Raw genomic sequence first — 20,308 nt, 5'->3', positions numbered from 1 at the left:
ACTTTTACCAGGTTAAGTAGATGACCACCTGACCTTTATCTCCAAGAGGACATTTCACTGTTCCATCCCAAACTCTAATCCTTACCTGGAACCAAACCACTCCCCCCAGCCTCCACCTGAACAATGTTACCAAATGAATTTACTGTCATGAACTCTGCTGCAACCAGCAATTAAATGACATGATTCCCACCCTCGATGTCAAAGGCACATCTGAATCCACAATCCTTCCATTGCCTTTCCTGCTCTTCCCGTTATTAGTTGGGCTGGTTTAGCACACTGGGCTAAATCGCTGGCTTTTAAAGCAGACCGACACGTAAGAGGTGCAGAGAGTTACCACCGTTGCAATGTGGGAAATGCTGCAGCTGATCAGTGCACAGTGAGATCCCACCAACAGTAGAGGGGGCAGAGAGGCTCCTTCCTAGAGGATTAATTCAATTCCCGTACCAGCCTCCCCGAACAGGCGCTGGAATGTGGCGACTAGGGGCTTTTCACAGTAACTTCATTGAAGCCTACTCGTGACAATAAGCGATTTTCATTTTCATTTCGTACTTATTTAATGGAGATTTAGGCAAACTAAGTACACAGCTCTGCCAGTGACAGAAGGGGCAGGCTCTTGCCCGAATGGGGAACTTTGATCGACGGGTGATGGGGCTGAGTTGAAATGTCTGTTGTCTTTCAGCTACTGACTGGCCTGCGATGCACTCCAGGAAACTACCCCCTTTTCTTTTATTCCGGATTCGGCAATTTGGTTTCAGTCAGATCAAGTCTGCTTGTCCAGTGGTATGCGCAAATCTGAATTGGTCCCAGTGTTCAGCGATGCACTCCTTACCGAATGAGAATGACATGGGGTGAGTTGCAAGGTGAGTTCCACCCCCCCCCCCCCCCCACACACACCCTTATCCCCCCTCAGTACCAATTTGGCTAAATTTAGATGCATGAGGAATTCTGCCGTTGTTGGCGAATCTCGCCCAGCCCAGTTCTCGTTTCAGATGAATACCACATTGCCAATATATTACAGATGAACAATTTTACCACATGAACAAAATACATAAATATTCCATTTGTCTACAGTTCTCCGGATGATTCTTTTCTTTAATTAAAAAAATAAAATCCAAAGAGCTATTTTGCAGTTTCTGTTTCGGGTAGCCAAATTCGCCAATCTTACGTCTTTGCGTTCAGTGCACGTTTGGGAATGTCTGCCGCAGATTTCTGGCCAGATTGTGTGTGCTTTTCTGTTTCTTTGCATGCTTTTGAAATGACCGCTGCAAGGTGACCACTCTTTGGGTGATCAGTCACAGTGTTGTCATTGAAACCAAGATCGCCTGCAGACGTCAGACACTATCGAGTTAAATGTAACCGGGCAATTGATTGGCACACATCTAAAAGGACTGATCTTGCCATAGAATATACATTTTGCTTTTTTTTGGAGTGTGGGGAGTGGTTGATAAATATAAACTGATGTGATGGCTTTCAGGAGAGTGTGAATAATCCTCTAGGAAGGAACCACTTTGCCCACTCTACTGTTGGTGGGATCTCACTGTGCACTGATCGGCTGCAGCATTTCCCACATTGCAACGGTGGTAACTCTCTGCACCTCGTGAGTGTTCGGTCAGCCCAATAGCGGAGCAGGCGGGAAGGGCCGAATGGCCTCCTCCTGTTGCTATTGCTGATGCTGCAAAGCCTTTCCCACCGCCTGCTATAAAAACCCTGGACTGCCGTCCTGTTAAAGTGAACGATTGAGACGATTGGACAAGTTTTGATTGTTTGAAGTCCTCTAAACAATCCCGATCCTTGAGCAGTGACATCACCCGGGGAGGTGAGGGGTTGGTGTTGGGGAGGTCTGGGTGGTCGGGGAGGGGCAGATTAAATTAATCGAAGGGAACGGGAAATAAGCATGAACTCATTTCCCACAAATCGCAACAAAAGAGCTCTCATAATCACCTGCCGCCCCACTCCCACTAAGACAACACCTCCCCACCCCCCACTGTCCCCAGGTTTGTGTGTTTCTGGAAATCACAAGTAAGTTTCACAAACCCCACTATTACTCACTATTCTGAGTAATTTTCTTGGGGCACCGTGGCCGGGCTCAAACCCCACCTCCTGCCCCCAGTTCTGATGGAAACGAGAAGGTTTTCGTTGTTGGACCCCATGGAGCGAGAGAGGCGTCACCCACTGTCCCGCATGGGCATCATTGCGCCAACTTTCCGCCCAACCGAACTTTCCGCCTCGATAAGAATCCTCAAGCCGCAATCAAAAGCCGTTTGGTGTTGTTCCGTACACCACACATACACACAAACATATTTTTGACGACAAGGTGTACCTGTGCCTTCAGTGTCTCGGGGGCCATTCAGAGGCATTTACAGTTTAATCGACATAAATAAAGGAGCACATTGTTTCCGGTTTTATTTAGCATTTCGTGGTCGAACGCGGCTTTTCTTTCAAGTCGTTTTGCTAAACAATCTTTTGTATCTCTAAGTGCACCGATTTATTTTCATCGCCTGACCTTTTTGAGATCGAGCAGCTTGAACAGTGTACGGAGCTGACATAACTTCCAGGGAGCTTGTTCGCAAATTATGGTGTAAGTATTTTTAAAATAAATAATAAAGCCCAATAAATGATATGGAACAAATATCCTGGCAACTCACAGACATACACTGACACAGACACACACACTGACATAGAACAGTACAGCACAGAACAGGCCCTTCGGCCCTCGATGTTGTGCCGAGCAATGATCACCCTACTCAAACCCACCCTATACCCGTAACCCAACAAGCCCCCCCCCCTTAACCTTACTTTTTAGGACACTACAGGCAATTTAGCATGGCCAATCCACATAACCCGCACATCTTTGGACTGTGGGAGGAAACCGGAGCACCCGGAGGAAACCCACGCACACACGGGGAGGACGTGCAGACTCCGCACAGACAGTGACCCAGCCGGGAACCGAACCTGGGACCCTGGAGCTGTGAAGCATTTATGCTAACCACCATGCTACCGCGCTGCTCCAACGTATCTACACACACTGACACAGACAAACACTGACACACACACACTGACATATCTACACACACTGACACAGGCACACACTGACACACACACACATGCTGACACACCCACACACTGACATATAGACACTGACACCCACCCACACTGACATATATACACACTAACACACACCCACACCGACACACACACACTGACACACACACACTGACACACACACACAGACACACACTGACACACACAGATGACATATATACACATAAACACACAGTGAGAAATGCACACAGACATTGACAGAAACGCACACTGCCATATATACACACAAACACTCAAACACATGGAAACATTGTCAGAAACACATACACATGCGCACACTGACATATATACACAAACACACACACTGGCACAGACGCTTATATATACACACAGTCACACCCACACTGACACAGCCACACACCTGTTGAGACACAGACAAAAACACACACATGAACACAGACAGGCACACAGCCACACATACTGACACAAACACTCACTAATACATGCACATAACACACATATACATTACCAAATACACACAGCTGCACACCCAGGCTGATAAAGTCACACACACACTGGCACACAGTCACATACTGATACACACACACAGTAAAAGCTTCCACCGACACAAACAGATGTGCACACTGACACAGACTCAAACAGTCACAAATACACATGCTGAGACACAAACACACAGACACATACACACGCTGACACAAACACATGCACACTGACACAGGCACAAGCACACATACACTAACACATACAAACTGCCACAAACACACATACAACCACACACAGAGACACAAACACACTAACACAGACACACACACACAGCCACGCACACACATACACTGACACACAAAGACACTCACAATGGCAGACGCAGACATATAAACACAAAAACATATACTGACACATATACCCAAACACACTGACGTATACAGAAACACATAAACTGATACATGCAAACACAAGTACACATTGACACAAACACAGCCATAAAAACACACACACACAGACACGCAAACACACTGGCACAGTCACACGCAACCAATGAAACACAAAAACATACATACACACAAACACAAACGCACTCAGACACAAACACACACACTGACACACAAACAAACATGCACTGACATACAAACATTCACAGACACACATGCACACAGAGACCCAAACACACCCAGACAAACACACACACACACCGATTCCACGTGGTTATCCCATACACACCTCTCACACCGCGCGCGTTGCCCCGAAACGGTAACTCTGCACCGGTTACATTTTTATAAGCTTTAACCTAACCATTAACCACACCGATCTCGCACTTCCCAACAAAAATACAAAATTATACCTTCCTTTTTTTAAATAGAAAGTACCATAAATCTAGTCGCTGTGAATATCTGGATAAGTGTTATTGAGGCATTTGGTGAGTGATGAAGTGTGTCCTAATTGTGCTGTGTCCTGCTGACAGGCTCAATGTTAACATGCCCTGACCTAAGAGAAGGTTTGCGAATACGACACAGAATGTCAAGCAGGTCCGTTTGTACAGGTTTATAATTCTATTTATCCACACTGTGTTTTAGATGTCGGCCCTTGCAATTCCGCAGTCATCTGTCTGTGCTGGACTGAGAAAGCCAATTCCTGGTCCTTAGCTGGAGGTTGGAATCAGTTGTGTGCAAGCAAGTTAAAGATTTCTCTCTCCGCCGCACCTTGAAATGTGATTGATTTGCGCTGACCTGCCCTGTCTATCTCTTCAAATGCATTTCCCTCAGTTGCTCTGCATTGCGCTGTGAAACCGAAGCAGCACGAATAGGTCAGTACATTTGCCATTTTCATTGCACTTGTTTTTTTTGGCGATGCGATTTTAAATTGTTAACTTCAGTTGCCACACACAGACCAAAAAAAAAACCCCACGTCTTGATCTGTCCCACAAACCAGGCGTTACCTGTCCCACGTGGCCATGAATAACCTGCTGCTTCATTTCTCTAGTCTGGGGCGGGCTTTCGCTTTCGTTTTTCTCTGAAAGGGTCACGTTCAGAGCTACAGAAATCTCACCAGAAACTCTGGCTTCCAGATAGCCTGAGCGCTCAGTACCGTCCAGCAGATTGTGGGGCTCGGGTGTGACTTTACACCTCAACATTGTAGAAATCACAGAGCGCAGAAGGAGGCCATTCGGCCCATCGGGTCCGCGCAAGCCCTTTGAACAACCCACTTGGTTCGTCCGACACCGCCCCTACTATACCTTGTTGAGGATATATGCAAGTTTCCTTCTGAAAGTTGCTGTTGAACCTGCTGTCGCGGCCTTCTCGGGCAATGCAGCCCACGTCGCAGTTTTGTTCCCACTGGATGTGAATTTTGGAGCGGTTGTGTGGACCACGTACCAACCAGCGCGGCCCACTCCGAGTTAAACTGGTCATGTGCGCAGTAACAACACAGCTCCTTTCTTTGAGAGCGTGACTTCTCAAGCTCCTTCGAAAGTGTGAACAGGCGGGTGGCAGATAACGTGTTCAATTGATTGAGAATTGACAGCAGAAGCAAGCCAGCTGGCTGAACTAAACGGAAAGGACACACACAACAATTCCTATTCAGCAACCCCCCCCCCCCCCCCCCCCCGCCAGTGTCACTGGACTGTACATTGCAACTTCAACCGCACTTCACAAGCCATTCCTAGTCTGTGAATCGCTCCCGGACTGCCTGAGGTCCGGGGAAGGCGCTATCTAAATGCCAGTCCTCTGCTCTCGATTCCCAGTCAAAATATGAACTCGTTCGTGGCTCTTCAAGTGACCCCCCAAAGATGTGGGGGTTAGGTGGATTGGCAGTGCTAAGTTGCCCCTTAGTGCCCAAAGGTTGGGGGGGGGGGGGCTAGGTAGGGTGCTCTTTCAGAGGGTGGGTGCAGACTGGATGAACCGAATGGCCTCCTTCTGCACTGTGGGGATGGTGTAGATTGTCTGAAGATGGGCTTGTTACGCGCGCACTGGTGTCCCCATCCGCTGGGATAAACCTGACAACGTGATCAAACTGTGTGGAACCCATGTGCAAAAATCTCACCCCCCCCCCTCCCTCCCCCTCCCTCCCCTCTCCCCCTTCCAACTTGAGGGACACAACCCTGATTTCTCCGCGGTTTCGGTATGACTCGAGTTGCAGTTCTGGCTGAGAAGTGTTTCCACTCTTGTCACACCTTGTCACCTCCGTTTCTGCTGGTAAGCCGTGGTGATGCACCGCTTCTCGGATGTGTTGACCGACACGGGCCCCCCTCCCTAACTCCCAGTTTCTGATCTCAAACAATCGTGAAACCCACGCCGCGCGTCGCCCGCTGCGGCCGCCCATGTGGGTGGAGTGACATTTGAAAGTACGGCAGCTTCGGCGCGCCGTTCACCTTCCTGCCATTGCAGAGCCACCTTTACACTTTCATTCACTCGAACTGGCTGGATGACTGTGTGAGTGTGTGTGTGTGTGTTGCTGTGCCTCTCTCTCGATGGCTCGGTGGTGGATGTGGTGCCCTCCGCTCTCTCCTCTGCAATATTCCAAATGGGGCATTTGACACGTACCCAGCAGACCGACGCTTCAGGGGGGCGGAAAAACAAATCCGCGGTTTGGCTTGCAGAGAGAGAAAAGGACACCACGCCCGCGAACATCGAATATCCCCCCCCCCCCCCCCCGCCCCCAAATCGAGCGCAAATTTCCAGCAATCAGATCATTCGAATTTCTAGTGAAAAGTTATCCAGACAGAAAACTGGTGACTTCAGGCGCGACTGGGTGTCTGAATAAATCGTGAAAGGGAGAAAGAGAGATATAACGACACGGGATGAAACAGGAGAAGAAGAAGTCAGGAGAGAAACTAGGAATAAACACATTAAAGACGGGTCTGTGCTACACAAAGCATTGCAGCAGTGTTTGTGAGATCTGTACAAGCCCACTCTGTACACGTTCCCACTCATTCTATTTTTCTGTACACATTGTTTTGCTACTTTCGAGATGTATTAACTGCATTCACTGGAAGTGTGCTGCCCAGGCTGGGTCAGCATTTATTGCCCAATCCTAATAGTCCCTGAGATGGTGATAATGACCCCCCCCCCCCCTCCCCCCACGAACCGCTGCAGTTCATCCGGTTTAGGCGCTGCTGTGGGGAGGGGGGGGGGGGGGCGTCTAAGATTTGCCCCGCAGCGATGAAGCAACGCCCACGTGTTGTCAAGTCAGGGCGGTGAGCGACCGTATTGTCAACCAATAGGTAATTCTCACTGAACATACTTTGGACCCATGTTTACAACCCAGGTATCCATGGCATCACTACTGGTATGCCTGTTATTGGCATCCAGTCAAACTGCAGCGAAAGTAAATTCAGGTAAGATTGGTCATTCACGACTTGACTGAGGCGGGTTGTCCGATGAAGCGCCGCGCCAGCCATTTCTAACATGACCATTCGGCCCATCGACAGGCACGACAGGCCCATCGACAGGCCTAACATGACAGGCACGAGCTGACTGCGCCAGTATTTCACAGTGATGCTAAAGCGAGTGTCCTTGATACAATCAGTAAAAGGCAAAGTCGCCATAGTCCCAGATGGCCATTGGCTGCCAACCCCTATTGAGAGGGGAGAGCTTGACTGGTGCTGATTTAACATGAGGATCACCACACCTCAGGCGAGGGCCAGGTTGAGAAGCTTTATGAAGAAGCTCAGTAGGAGGGATTTGGGAAGTGAGTCAGTGGTCTTAGTAACAGCGGTTACTCTCCATTGCGTGATGCTGGCTTCCCCGTTCTTTCAGAAAGACCGAACACAATTTGAAATAATGAACCTGAGTCGTGTACGTTGTATTTGGAGAAAGGCGGGCAGATTTATTTTGGACAGTTTAGTATATTTTGTCAGAGAGACTGGGAATTGATGGCCCCGAGGACAGGAGCGTGTTGACAACCAGACATACTTATCCAATGAGGCTGTGTCAGGACTTATCTTCAAGGGGATGATTTGGTTCTACGTGTAATTCCTAACAAAACTCATGTTGGAATCTCCCCGTGTCTGCGTGGGTTTCACCCCCACAACCCAAAGATGAGCAGGGTAGGTGGATTGGTCACGCTAAATTGACCCTTAATTGGAGAAAAATAATTGGGTAGTCTAATTTATTTTTAAAAAGCAACGTTGGAATGAATCTCAAACAGGGGCATGATCAGAAACCGATCTGGTCCGTCCATTCGTTGCTGAGTTGATCTCATATGGCTGTTACATTCCTATTCTGCGGCCCATGCAGGAGGGAAGACTTCAGGTGGACTCTATTGATCTTATTCTGCATTATCCACTTGCTGCATTTCTCCCCTATCTATAAAACAAGCCCGGACACTTTCTATCCTTGTGCATCGCGTTCCAGAGGGACTTATAGGCAGCACGGTAGCATGGTGGTTGGCATAAATGCTTCACAGCCCCAGGGTCCCAGGTTCGATTCCCGGCTGGGTCACTGTCTGTGCGGAGTCTGCACGTCCTCCCCGTGTCTATAGGGTGGATACGTTGGCTTGAGTAGGGTGATCATTGCTCGGCACAACATCGAGGGCCGAATGTACTGTTCTATGTCTATGTCTAAACTCATTTAGGATTTGGAGTGAGTGGCCAAAATAAATGCAGGACTAAACGGTTCGAAAATGCATGCCACAGATTCTGAGTGAAACCTTTCAACTGATAGATGATCCGAGATGTGGAAGTCTGCATGTGGACTTGGACTTGTGGGGCTGAAAATAAATGTAAGGCCGGCCCATGAGAAATGCATGTAACCCCTACTCCACACACACGGACACAGACACGCCAGGAGATAGGACAGCATTTCAAATTTGCTTTAAATGTGCATATTTGAAGGAATGTATTGGAATGAATGGTTGACGATGATTGTGCTCTCTTTATGTTAACTTTATTGGAGCGTCGGTGACAGTCCTAGGACCATTTAACATCAGTTTGAATTCAATATTTAGTGAACTAGCTCTGGCAGAAGGTTGATAGAATGGTAGAAACCCCTTTTTCACACAACCAGTGGTTCCGGTCTGGAATACCTGCCTGGGAGGTTCGATCGAGGCATTTAAGAGGGCATTGGATGATTATTTGAATAGAAACAGTGTGCAGGGGTACGAGGCAAGGGCAGAGGAATGTCACGAAGTGTTTGGATAGTCGATGCAGACACGTGGGACCAAATGGCCTCCTTCTGCCCCATGACGATCCTGTGGTGACATCGTCACCTACAGCAAGGCCGATGTCAATGCGTTTCGCCATCAGTTCTGGTGCCCAGAGAAAATGTCATTGAATGGTTTTCTCATTGAGGTGCTGACTAACCCGCTGTGCATTATCATCTAAATACAGGCTGGAATTCTACTCTTTTGTTTAATGGAAAAATAAATCTTTAATGTATTGATTATGGTTCAGAGTCACGTGCCTGCGGTGACCAAAGGAATGCGCCTGTCGTGGGCGGATTGGACTGTAAACATGTGCACAGAAAGGAGAGAAAACAAAATGGAATTGCAATTTCTCTGGCGCTTTTCACGCCCCCAGGACATCCCAAAGAGCTTTCGAGCAATGGGGTGTGTAACAGCCGGTGTAGTGCAGAGGAGGTGACCCCATAAGCGAGAATTTCCAACAAAAATAGTGTCGAAGTGATCATTAGAAATGCAAATGTCTCTCGCTCCATCGTGTCCATTTCACTTACATTACTCAGTCAAGGTGAGGTTCGCTGATTGACCGAATGTGACATTTTCAGCTGGCTCTGTCCACGACGAAGCGGTGTGTACCGGGGAGCGACTGAATCGATTGGAACACAAACAAACACAATTGGTGAAATGCAGGAAGCAGCAACTGGTGATGACCCGTCAGCTTCGCCCCTTGGCTGGTGCACAACACGGTTTCGGTTCCCCCGCCTTCACCTTGTAAAGATTCGAGTCAGCTACAAGGGAACGCCCCAAGTTCATGCTTGTACCGCGTGTGCACCGCCAACATGTTGGCTTCTAAACATCACCTTCCCTCCACACAACGCTGCTCACTTGACAGCTCGGAATCTATTTTGGTGTTTTTAATGAAAGTGTATTCTGTGTTTGTGTTTTCAATGACTAATGATACACTGGATGTTGTCAAGTTGGAAGCAGAGTTTGCAATTGGCCATTTCAGCGCAAGAAGGCGCTGAAACGATTGACACGCTTAGGAGACTGGAAATGTGACAGGTTCTGAGCGGTGTGTGTTTCGAAACTTCTACCAGTGCAGAGAGCCAAAGAAAAGATACCAAATGCTCCCTCTGCCCCCCCCCCCCCCCCCCCCCTTGCTTAGAGAATGTCAATTTCCCCCCAGAAATTGGCCTATCAAGGGTCCAGTGTGCTGACTTTATTTTGCCTGACTCGAGCCCTGTTGGGATTGGCCAGAGTTTGGCGTGTGTTTGAGATAGCCGTCTGCCCAAACTACTCCGGACCATCAGACTGCTCGGCCGGTTCACGGTATACATTCTGTAACCAGCATCCTGTGCAGCTGCCGAATCGTCAACATCGAAACCCCTGACGACAGAAGCGGGGGGGGGGGGGGGGGGGAGAGAGAGAGAGAGAGAGAGAGAGCAGGGGAAGGGGTGGGGGATGGGGGACAGAAAGGAAATGCGTCTAAGTTTGGTACAATCACATGGCACCATGTACGTCCTTCGGTGTAACGAATCTCCGTTACCTCTTTTTTTTATTTAGTTGTTGAAGACTTTTTTGAAAAAGCTTTACCAAAAGAAGGGCAAAGGTGGAGAGTTTTCTCCCGAGCCTTTGCAGAATTGCCAATCGGGGAAGTTGATTTGTTCTCTGTGACCCCACCAAAAGATGCCCAGAAATTGTCCACTCCTTGATCAAACCGGCGGGATTCTCCACGGGCAGTTCCCACTCACTTCCAGACATCTGGGTCCAGAAAGCATTGTGATCGAGGTTTCCTGTTAGTAATCTGTTCCACCCGGGCCCCTCTCATGACTGGAGCCGATTCAGAATATAAACCCCCTAATTTCCAGTAGTCCCGGGTGCAGACTGTGAGGGCTGCGGGGTGGCTGGGAAACAGAAAACCTCAACCCAGGTATCAAGCATTGGTGGGAAGGTTTGAGTGAGTGAGTGAGGGAGTGAGTGAGTGAGGGAAGGAGGGAGGAAGTGAGGGAGGGAGTGAGTGAGGGAGTGAATGAGGGAGGGAGGATCATATGATGAAAAGCATTGGTGAATAACCGGTGCACCCTCACAGCGAGCTTTACGTAGATTAGTTACGTGCTCCTTGCAGAACTGGATAACCCATCCCGCTCACCTTGGTCAGACTCCCACCTGCAAGGCCGTATTTGTTTTAATCATTGGGGAACAGTAATAAAAGGGGTGAAGAGAGAATGGAAATTAGGGGACATCATTAGAGATCTCTCCGATCGTTCTCCACGCTGCTTCTCCACAATATCTGGAATACTTAATGTATCTTTGCTGAATTTCTGGGGTGGGTCTTTCGGAAGGTGTCAACTTCAGAGGGGCACTTGTTTTGTGATGTGAATCGTATCAGGGTGCAAATCCACCCCCCCCCCCCCCCCCCCCCGTGACAACTCTGCCGTTACATACTACCAGTGGTTGTAATCTTTCCAGGCGGGGCCGGGTAGTGTTGGTGTTGTGCTGTTGGAACAGTTATTGCTGCAGCTATTGTCTCTTATCTGTCATCACTTCAAACAGCCTCAGAATTGGTACAGCTGCGCCTGCGTAACCGCCTGTCATTGAACAGCTTGCGGCGGGTTTAAAAGAGTTAAAGAAAAAAAAAACCAGGACCAAATTCAAGGTTCAATTTTAAACCTTTCCTTGTTGAGGCGACGTATTGACAATTTACATTTGCTCATTTGGGCCCATTGTAAAGCATGGGCTATTCTGGGAATGCACCTTTGGGCCCTGGTCAGTTCCACGCACATTCTGAAAGAATGTCACAGACATGAACATTGTAACACACACACACACACACAAGACGATCAAAACCATGTCGGACGCCTCAGACTCGTGTGTGTTTGCAGTGATTGTGACTAAATCCAGATGTCCAAAGTTTAAATGCGCGTTTCTCAGGCGCGAAATTCTCAGCTAGTTTCTTGCCTTGTGCATTTCTTTGCACCGCATTTCCAAATCAGTTGCAGGTTTACCAACCAGTGCGATCTTTTAATCTCTTTTCGCCTTTCTTAAACAGTGTTAAGGCGGTTGTTGAAAACCGCGACATTTGCCATCACCCCCCCCTCCACCGCCCCCTCCACCCCCAATCCCGCCCCGGAACCTGTGCAGTAACTTTTCACAGCCCAGTTTTTTCGCTTTTAGGTTCGATCTGTGACAGCCAGTCCAGCTGGTGAGCTCTGGGCCGCGGGGCTGATTGTTTGGAGTTGGGAAAGAAACAAATAGCGACTTAAAAAAAAACAGCAATGCTGATTGTCGTGGAAATATTAAAGAGGGTGAGACAGAGGAGAGAGAGAGAGAGCACAGTGCAGTGCACTTACATTTGCTGCATATCTTGTCGGGGGGTGGGGTGGCCAGTGGAAAGATTATTATTTTACGCAGAGGATTGGAGTGATGTGGAATGTACCCCCCACCCCCACCCAAATGGGCGCCAGAAGCCAAGTCAGTGTAACTTTCAAATAAGAAATACTTATTTGGTGGAGGTGGGGCGGGGGGGGGGGGGGGGGGAGAGAATGACAATTTGGGCATGAGGAAGGGGCAGGGGATAGGGGTCTAACTGAATGCCGCTTTCTAAGAACAGGCACCAGTATGTCGAATCTGAGAAAATTAAATAAAGTCACATTGTGGCTCCCATTGCCGCTGTCACTGAATTGAAGCCTACATTTCTGCCCACACATTTCTATGTTGACTGCGCAATGTATAATATATGCAGTAGGATCTGCGCGTGTATGTGTGAGATTTCATAGAATTTACAAGGCAGAAGGAGGCCATTCGGCCCATCGAGTCTGCACTGGCTCTTGGAAAGAGCAACGTTCCCAACCGCACACCTTACACCCTATCCCCATAACCCAGTTGCCCCACCCAACACTAAGGGCAATTTTGGACACTAAGGATAATTTAGCATGGCCAATCCACCTAACCTGCACATCTTTGGACTGGGGAAGAAACCGGAGCACCCGGAGGAACCCCACGCAGACACGGGGAGAATGTGCAGGCTCCGCACAGACAGTGACCCAAGCCGGGAATCGAACCTGGGACTCTGGAGCTGTGAAGCAACTGTGCTAACCACTGTGCTACCGTGCTGCCCGTGATGCGTTTGCAAATGTGTGAATATGTGACATAATGTCCAAAGAAAACGTGCGGAGGACGAGGGGGAATTCGGCTGGAACAAAGTAAAAAGTGTGAAAGACAAAGCTGCTCTGGGAGAAAGTAGGTGTGTGAGAGGGAGAAAGTAAGATGGTGCGTGTGCGTTTTGCGAGAGCAATAACCGGAATGTTGAATTTCAAGCCTTTTCTTGACAATTGCACCGCTCCACTCAGTTTAATCGCCCGCTGCACTTTACCAATCTAAAGCTGGACGCTCTCACATTTCAGTAATAGAAAACGCCTCTCCTTTCCTTCTGACCGAAAGCCATGTCGTTTTGATTCTTTCCCTGGCTTGTCCTTGACAGAAATCGGACCTCCAGTTGAGGAATACAGCATTGGAGAAAACACCGGGCAATGCTATGCAACGAATAACTCAAACAATGCCTCCAATTCGCCTCTCTTTTAATCTGCACACTCCAAATGCCCGGACACGTGAGGCTGAACTAATCTGTGCACCGACCTTACTTTCTGCCGTGCGCTTTATTTGCCGAGGGAGTGCCTGAGAGGGGGGGGGGGGGGGGGGGGAACTCTCTGAAGTAAATCAGTCGCTACTCCTGAAAAGCGCCGTGGACTTCCTGTCCTAGAATTGGGCCCAGCACCTTTGAAGAAATGTGCCCTTGCAAGTTCCTCGTGTCTGCAGCAACAGAAACGCTGCGGGTCTGATCCGAGTAACGAGCTCCAGCATAAATCATTCTGGTTATTAATGACCATAGTTAATACAGAGGATGCAAAAAAAATAATGTGTTATCACACATCCCAGCGCTGGCCCGGTAGTAAGATACCAAAGGGTTGACATTATCACAAAATACCCGTTTCAAATCTAGGGGACAAAGAACCACTAAGTCTGTCTGCCTATTATGTATGTTTAAATTGAAATACTTCTGCCTGCTAACTATTGTGGCCTTACTGTTCACTGTATTTCGCGCCAGTTTTGCAGCAACACACTATGCTGAAATGGCTTGCCTTGCTAGTCACACAGAGCATCACTTCCTATCATGGATGGTGGCCAGACATCACACAGACACATCTGATAATATTTACGTATTGTTTCACATCAAATAAACTTTCAGCTGCGGCAACCGTGATTAAAAACGTGGTTCGTGACGAGGGGGCCCCCAACCGTGCTGACAAACAAAACAAAAAATACAATAAACATTTGTACACGAGACAAAATAAGACGTTGTAAAAAGCTGGTTAACCCTTTGACTAAGAAGTTTTGCTTTCACTGTGCACGCTGTGTGCCAGCCTGGCTCACCGCGGCTTCACAAATTGAAACAGTCAAAACCGAACAAGCAAACACCCAAATTCACCAGATGACCTGCTTCTCTCTGCTAAACCCTCGGCCTCTCTGCCCCTTGGAATTGGCCAGCGGACCCCCCCCCCCCCCCCCCCTCCACCTCCTCCTCTCCCCAAGGAGTTAAAACGCTTTTTCATTTCGAATTCGAAGGCCTGATTGATATATTTGTCTCGATTTAACCTTTAGCATGCTTTAACCTGAAGCGATTGTGTTTGCAATTGGTGACCTTCCAAACGATCGATAGCGGCCTGTTATGTAAGGGAGATAATATCAGCGGGTAATTTACCTGTGCCTGACTGTGTTCACAAATTGAAATCCGTTCTCTTTTGACGGTGTGTTATTTTCTCGCTGTAAAGTTTTAAACAGAAAGTTCCGCCACTGACTGGTCGGCGAATTCACCAGCTGAATTATAGATGTATTATTTTTTTCTTATCTGCCAGTTCTATAATATTCGACCTCCCAAATACTGGGTCCGGCTGTTTAAATAATCTTGTGGAGGCAACCGCGAGATTGGGAACCAGGAGATTGTGCATGTTTTGCCGCTGTGGAGGGGAGTCAGGGACGATTCGCTGGCCCGCAGAGGTCTGACAGATGACCATTATGGATTATATATTAAAGTGTTTTATTGTTTACGTTTTATAGGCATTGTAATAAATGTGCAATAAATTCGACACAAGAGATGACAATAAGTTTACGCCTGAATGTGTCCAACGCCCTACTCTCAGCGATTCCCGTTTTCCTTCAAACACACACAGTGCCCAGCCGCCGGGACATTTTAAACTCTATTTTCTTTCACGAGCAGAATGACTTCAGTAAAATTGTTAGAATGTCAATGAACGACAGCAGCCATCAGGAACCCCTTTACTGGAAACGTACACACGCCTTTTGCAGTCATCTCCCCAAAAGTGAACTTTAAAAAAAATGTCCTCCCAGTTAATTCCCCACCAGCATTTTCCACAAAACAAAACTGAATTTCGAGCTAAAAATCACTACTGAGGTTTAAAAAGTGTCAACCTTCTCGCTGCTATTCTGAACCATCTACCTTTCTGGCTGGGGAGTTGTGTTTTGATCTCTGAGCAAATAGAATTTTGGCACTGATGTTAATATTTTGGACGATAGGTCAGTGACTGAGAAACTCAAATCTGGCTGGTTGGTGAACAAGATAACAAAGCGAGAATCATTAAAAAAGCGTCACCCCCTCCCCATGAGAACCATTTTCAGGTGCACCCCGGGTTTTAGTTATCTATAAAACCCATCAAATGCGCACATGTCACATCCCCATTTCCACCCCCTCCTCCCAATAAAAGGCTAGAATTTAACAACTTTAATAGGAGATGCCAAAGGAATCAGGGCGGAGGATTGAAAGACAACACACGCGAGGTAAACTTACAGGTGCCTCGCCAAGAATTTAAGATATATTATTTTGAGAGGTTTGTGCAAGGTGAAAGCAAAAAAAGTATTGAATTCCCGCCAGATTTCAAAATTTAGTATGGTTATTCCTTTCTAAACTTGAACTGAGAAAACTGGACACACATACACACATAGGGACACCCATACAGACACATATGAATACAGAAAGACACACATACAGCCAGATGCACATACGGACAGACATACATACATACAGACACACATGCAGACAGACACACATGCAGACAGACACACATGCAGACAGACACACAGACAGACGCACATACGGACAGGCACACATGCAGACAGACACACATGCAACCAGACACACACATACAGACAGACACACAGAAAGACACACATACGGACAGACACACATGCAGACAGACACACGTGCAGACAGACACACATGCAGACAGCCACACACATAGACAGACACAGACAGACACACATACGGACAGACATACATACGGACAGACACACAGACAGACACACATGCACGCACACATACAGGCACACATGTCAAAGGGAACACAACCTAGAAATTAACAGCGATATCACAAATGATCGCTAACTCTAGCCTAAATCGAAAACATAAATCTGTGTAAACGCCGTGTCTTGTGTGTTGACTGCCGAAGATGTTGTGACTTAACGTGGAGGCCAGTTGTGTAAAACAACCAAACTCCCGATCACTTCCCACTCTGCAGGAATTGTATTTTTTATGTACAACTTTCTAATGTAGTAGAATTCTAAATATATTTTCTTGCATTTCCCCACTTACTTATTATGTAATACATACACATGTGTGTGTGTGTGTGTGCATGTGTGAAACATTTGACTGTAATTCATTCACACATAGGGGGAGGAATCATACCGCCCCATATAAATGTCAACCTCCTCACTCCACACACACAGAAGGTTAAAAAACGGGCTCCTCCCCTTTCAACAAGACTTTGCTTGGAAATGCGGTCTGATGATAAAAGTGAAGAGCCGTTCGACGTACACCTTCCGCTTCCCAAGGTTCAAAGAGCATGCTGCAGAAAGCTCAATTTTTGGTCAATAAAAAAATATTTATTTGCGGTCGGAGACCATTGCAATGCCGCCCATGTGAATCCATTCCGAGATGTCTCCCCTCCATTGGTCCATCAAAGCAATCAAACGGATTTAAAAAAATAACAAAATCATCTTACCTTAGTGCATTAGACTTTACATACAAGGGGAGTGGGGGGAAAGTACGAGAAGCTACATAGACCTACCTCTGAAAATGTACACAACATGCCTTAACTTCGCCTCTACAGTCGGTAAGGATACAATACTATAAAAGTGTAATTAAATTAAATGACATCCAACGCGCACACACACACAATGAGAACCCAATGAAGTATTCAGCTGCATGACGAATTACACAGTTAACCCAGAACACATGGAGAGGGTTTAGCCCACGTTTAATAAACTTATATACTGTTCTGCGGATCAACACACCACTTTATATATATATATATATAATGTATATAATGTCCCACACGTTATGGCAGTCACTGTTTTCCTTAGCAACAGTCCCAGTCTTTGTTATACAGAAATCCAGTCTGTCATTTCTCTCGTTGCAGAAGTTCAGTGCATCACACATAATGAAAGAGTTTGATGTTTGCAAAGGCCCGAACTAAAGTTAAAGCAATCTCCACCCCCTCCTCTCCCTCTGCAGACGCAAACTTTGCTTTCAGGGAAGGATGTCGAAAGATTAAAACTTTGTTTCGTTTTTTTATTTCTCGCTTCCCAGTCAAAAAAGAAAAACGAGCAACAGAAGAAGTCACGAATATAATGTCTTGCCATGCCTCAATAATTCATTTAAAAAAAAAATCCATTTTCAACAAGCTAATTAAATCCATACATGTCCAGCATGCATGTTTATTAATAATATGGTCCTTTCATTTAAAAAAAAACACAAAAAAATATAGTAAGCATAATGCATGAGATGACAGGGAGAGAGAAACGGCAGTTTTTGTTTTATGTTAAAAAAAACTTTTTAAAAAGTTTTTTTTGGGGGGGGGGGGGTGTTTGGGGGATGGGTGCACAGCAAATCCACAAACTCACATGAAGAACTCCGGAGAGGAAGGGTTGTCACTGGAAGATCCTGTTTCTCTGAAGCCGCTGGTCACCAGTTTCTCGTATTTCTCCTTGTAGGCGTCCCTCTCCCGAACAAGTCTGCTTATCTCCTGTTTTAAGTGTTCGACTTGCTGCTGCAGCTGCGTCTTCTCGCTCTCCAACATGTGCCGCTGCTGCACCCGCTTGAAGCGGCAGGACTGAGCGTAGCCCCGGTTCTTCAGGGTCCGGCGCTTCTGCTTGAGCCGCATCACCTCCTCCTTGCTGACCCCCCGCAGCTGGCGGTTCAGCTCCCGCACCGACATGGTGACCAGCTGGTCGTCCGAGAAGCGGTCGTCGTTCCGCAGGTGCGGGTGCGGGTGCATTCCGCCGCCGGTACCGCCGCCGGTAGCGGTGCCCGTGTTGGGGGTGCCCAGGGCGGCCACTCCTCCCCCTGGGTGCTGGTGCCCCTGGTGGTGATGATGGTGATGCTGCTGCTGCTGCTGCTGGTGGTGGTGATGGGTCACCACGGTGCCGGCTGGAGGCATCTCGTCTCCGGCCATGGCCGCTCCGGCCGCCGGTGCATACTGCTGCTGCTGGCTCCTGTAGCCCTCGTAGCCCGCCTGCATCTGCTGGTGGGCGCTGCTGATCAGGGCCTCGACCGCATCCTCCGGCGTGAAGTTCAGAGCGTCCGGGTTCAGCTGCTGGTAGTTGGTCATCCAGTAAAAGTCCTCCAGGTGCGCCGCCTTCTGCTCCCCCGGGCTGGGAGCGCTGAAGCTGGGAGAAGGGGGCACGGAACTGCACGGGGTGCTCATTGGGGTGGACGACAGCGAGCCCCCGATCCGGTTGCAGTGGCTGCCCGGATTGCCTTCAGAGTCGACCGGTTCCTTTTTGACTTCGAATTTCATCAGATCGAAGTCATTAACATATTCCATCGCAAGGGGACTGTTGGGTAGGTCCGTGTTGTTGATTGCCAACTCGGATGCCATCCTTTTGCTGGTATTGCTGTTGAGAACTGCAGTCCTGCACAAACCGGGGCAAACGCCAGCGATCGCCGCGACCAAAGTGTTCTGGGCTGAAGGAGAGAGAGCCAGCTTGACTACTTTGGGGTTTTTTCTCCCCCACCACCACCACCACCACCCCTCCCCTCTGTTAGAAGGTTACTGGTCGCCTTTTTTTTATTATTAGGATCAGGAAGTCTTGCCCAGGTTTTTTTTTGGGATGGGTAAGGGGGGTGGGGAGAGGGGGTTGAAGAGAGAACAAAAAGTCCTATGATTGTCCCGGCTCCAATCTGTTACAGTGCAGATACATCGGTGGGGAACGATCTCTCTCTCTCTCTTTTAAATCTTAGCTTCATGGAATCTGCGCCGCAGGTCTGAATGTTGCTTCTCTCTATCTCTTCTCTCTCTCTCTCACTCACTCTGCTTCATCCTGGGTTGGCTGGTGGGGTTTTTTTTTGTTGTTGTAGGTGGTAGCCGCTCCTCTCTCAGTTTCTGATGGGGGTGAAGAGATAGGAGAGAGGGAAGGCAAGGACAGGAGAGAGAGAGAGAGAGAGAGAGAGACAGGCACGGAATAAAGAAAAGGGAAAGGGGGGTGGGTGGGGTGGATTGCTCTTTAGGGGTGGGGTGTGTGTGTGAAGGAGCACACAGAGCCCCAGCGCCGGTTGAAGGTTTTAAGCTGGGAGGACGGGCTGGCCGGCTCTCTGTTTAAAAGCATCGCTCCTTTTATACCCCACTCGACGTCAGATTTCAAATGGGAAATCGACCAACACTCGCAGCCAATGGGCTGGCCCCGTCGCCTCGTTCTGCTCAGCACAAGAGTGAGTGGAGCCCGGCAAACTTTTGAAACTGTCAATCATTGGACAGGATCAGCTGACTGTCAGCTGGCAGAGAGAGAGGGAGGGAGGCAGAGAGATAGGATGGGAGAGAGAGAGAGAGAGAAATAGGGTGGGAGAGAGAGAGGGAAGGAGGGAGAGCTAGGGTGGGAGAGAGGGGGGGGGGAGGAGGGAGAGCTAGGGTGGGAGAGAGGGACGGGAGAGGGAGGGAGAGAGGGACGGGAGAGGGAGGGAGAGAGTGAGGGAGACAGGGAGGGAGAGGGAGGGAGAGAGGGAGGGAGAGGGAGGGAGAGAGGGAGGGGAGGGAGAGGGTGAGGTAGAGGGAGGGAGGGAGAGGGA

General features: G+C 48.3%; 1 protein-coding gene and 1 long non-coding RNA gene across 8 annotated transcripts in view; one reads left to right on the top strand and one right to left on the bottom strand.

Annotated features, from left to right (window-relative positions):
* LOC119971102 overlaps positions 1–15,340 on the top strand; it is a 139,421-nt gene extending 124,081 nt beyond the window's left edge. For all 3 annotated transcript variants that reach the window (XR_005461741.1, XR_005461739.1, XR_005461740.1), the window contains exons 4-7: positions 680–860; positions 2,477–2,578; positions 4,635–4,864; positions 15,087–15,340. This is a non-coding gene — a long non-coding RNA (uncharacterized LOC119971102). The remainder of the gene's footprint in view (positions 1–679; positions 861–2,476; positions 2,579–4,634; positions 4,865–15,086) is intronic.
* mafa (v-maf avian musculoaponeurotic fibrosarcoma oncogene homolog a (paralog a)) overlaps positions 1–19,924 on the bottom strand; it is a 393,941-nt gene extending 374,017 nt beyond the window's left edge. For 4 of the 5 annotated variants that reach the window (XR_005461737.1, XR_005461738.1, XM_038806255.1 and 1 more), the window contains exon 1: positions 18,148–19,923. Coding sequence is in view for 3 of the 5 variants with exons in the window: in XM_038806255.1 (XP_038662183.1) it covers positions 18,148–19,124 (977 nt within the window). In the remaining 2 variants the exon portion in view is untranslated. Of the gene's footprint in view, positions 1–18,147 lie in introns of all 5 variants that reach the window. The other variant, XM_038806253.1, reaches the window with a different exon arrangement.
* Between the last annotated feature and the right edge of the window lie 384 nt (positions 19,925–20,308).

This window comes from Scyliorhinus canicula, chromosome 9, assembly GCF_902713615.1.
Source record: "Scyliorhinus canicula chromosome 9, sScyCan1.1, whole genome shotgun sequence".
NCBI lineage: Eukaryota > Metazoa > Chordata > Chondrichthyes > Carcharhiniformes > Scyliorhinidae > Scyliorhinus > Scyliorhinus canicula.
This window is presented reverse-complemented; position numbering and strand designations above follow the sequence as displayed.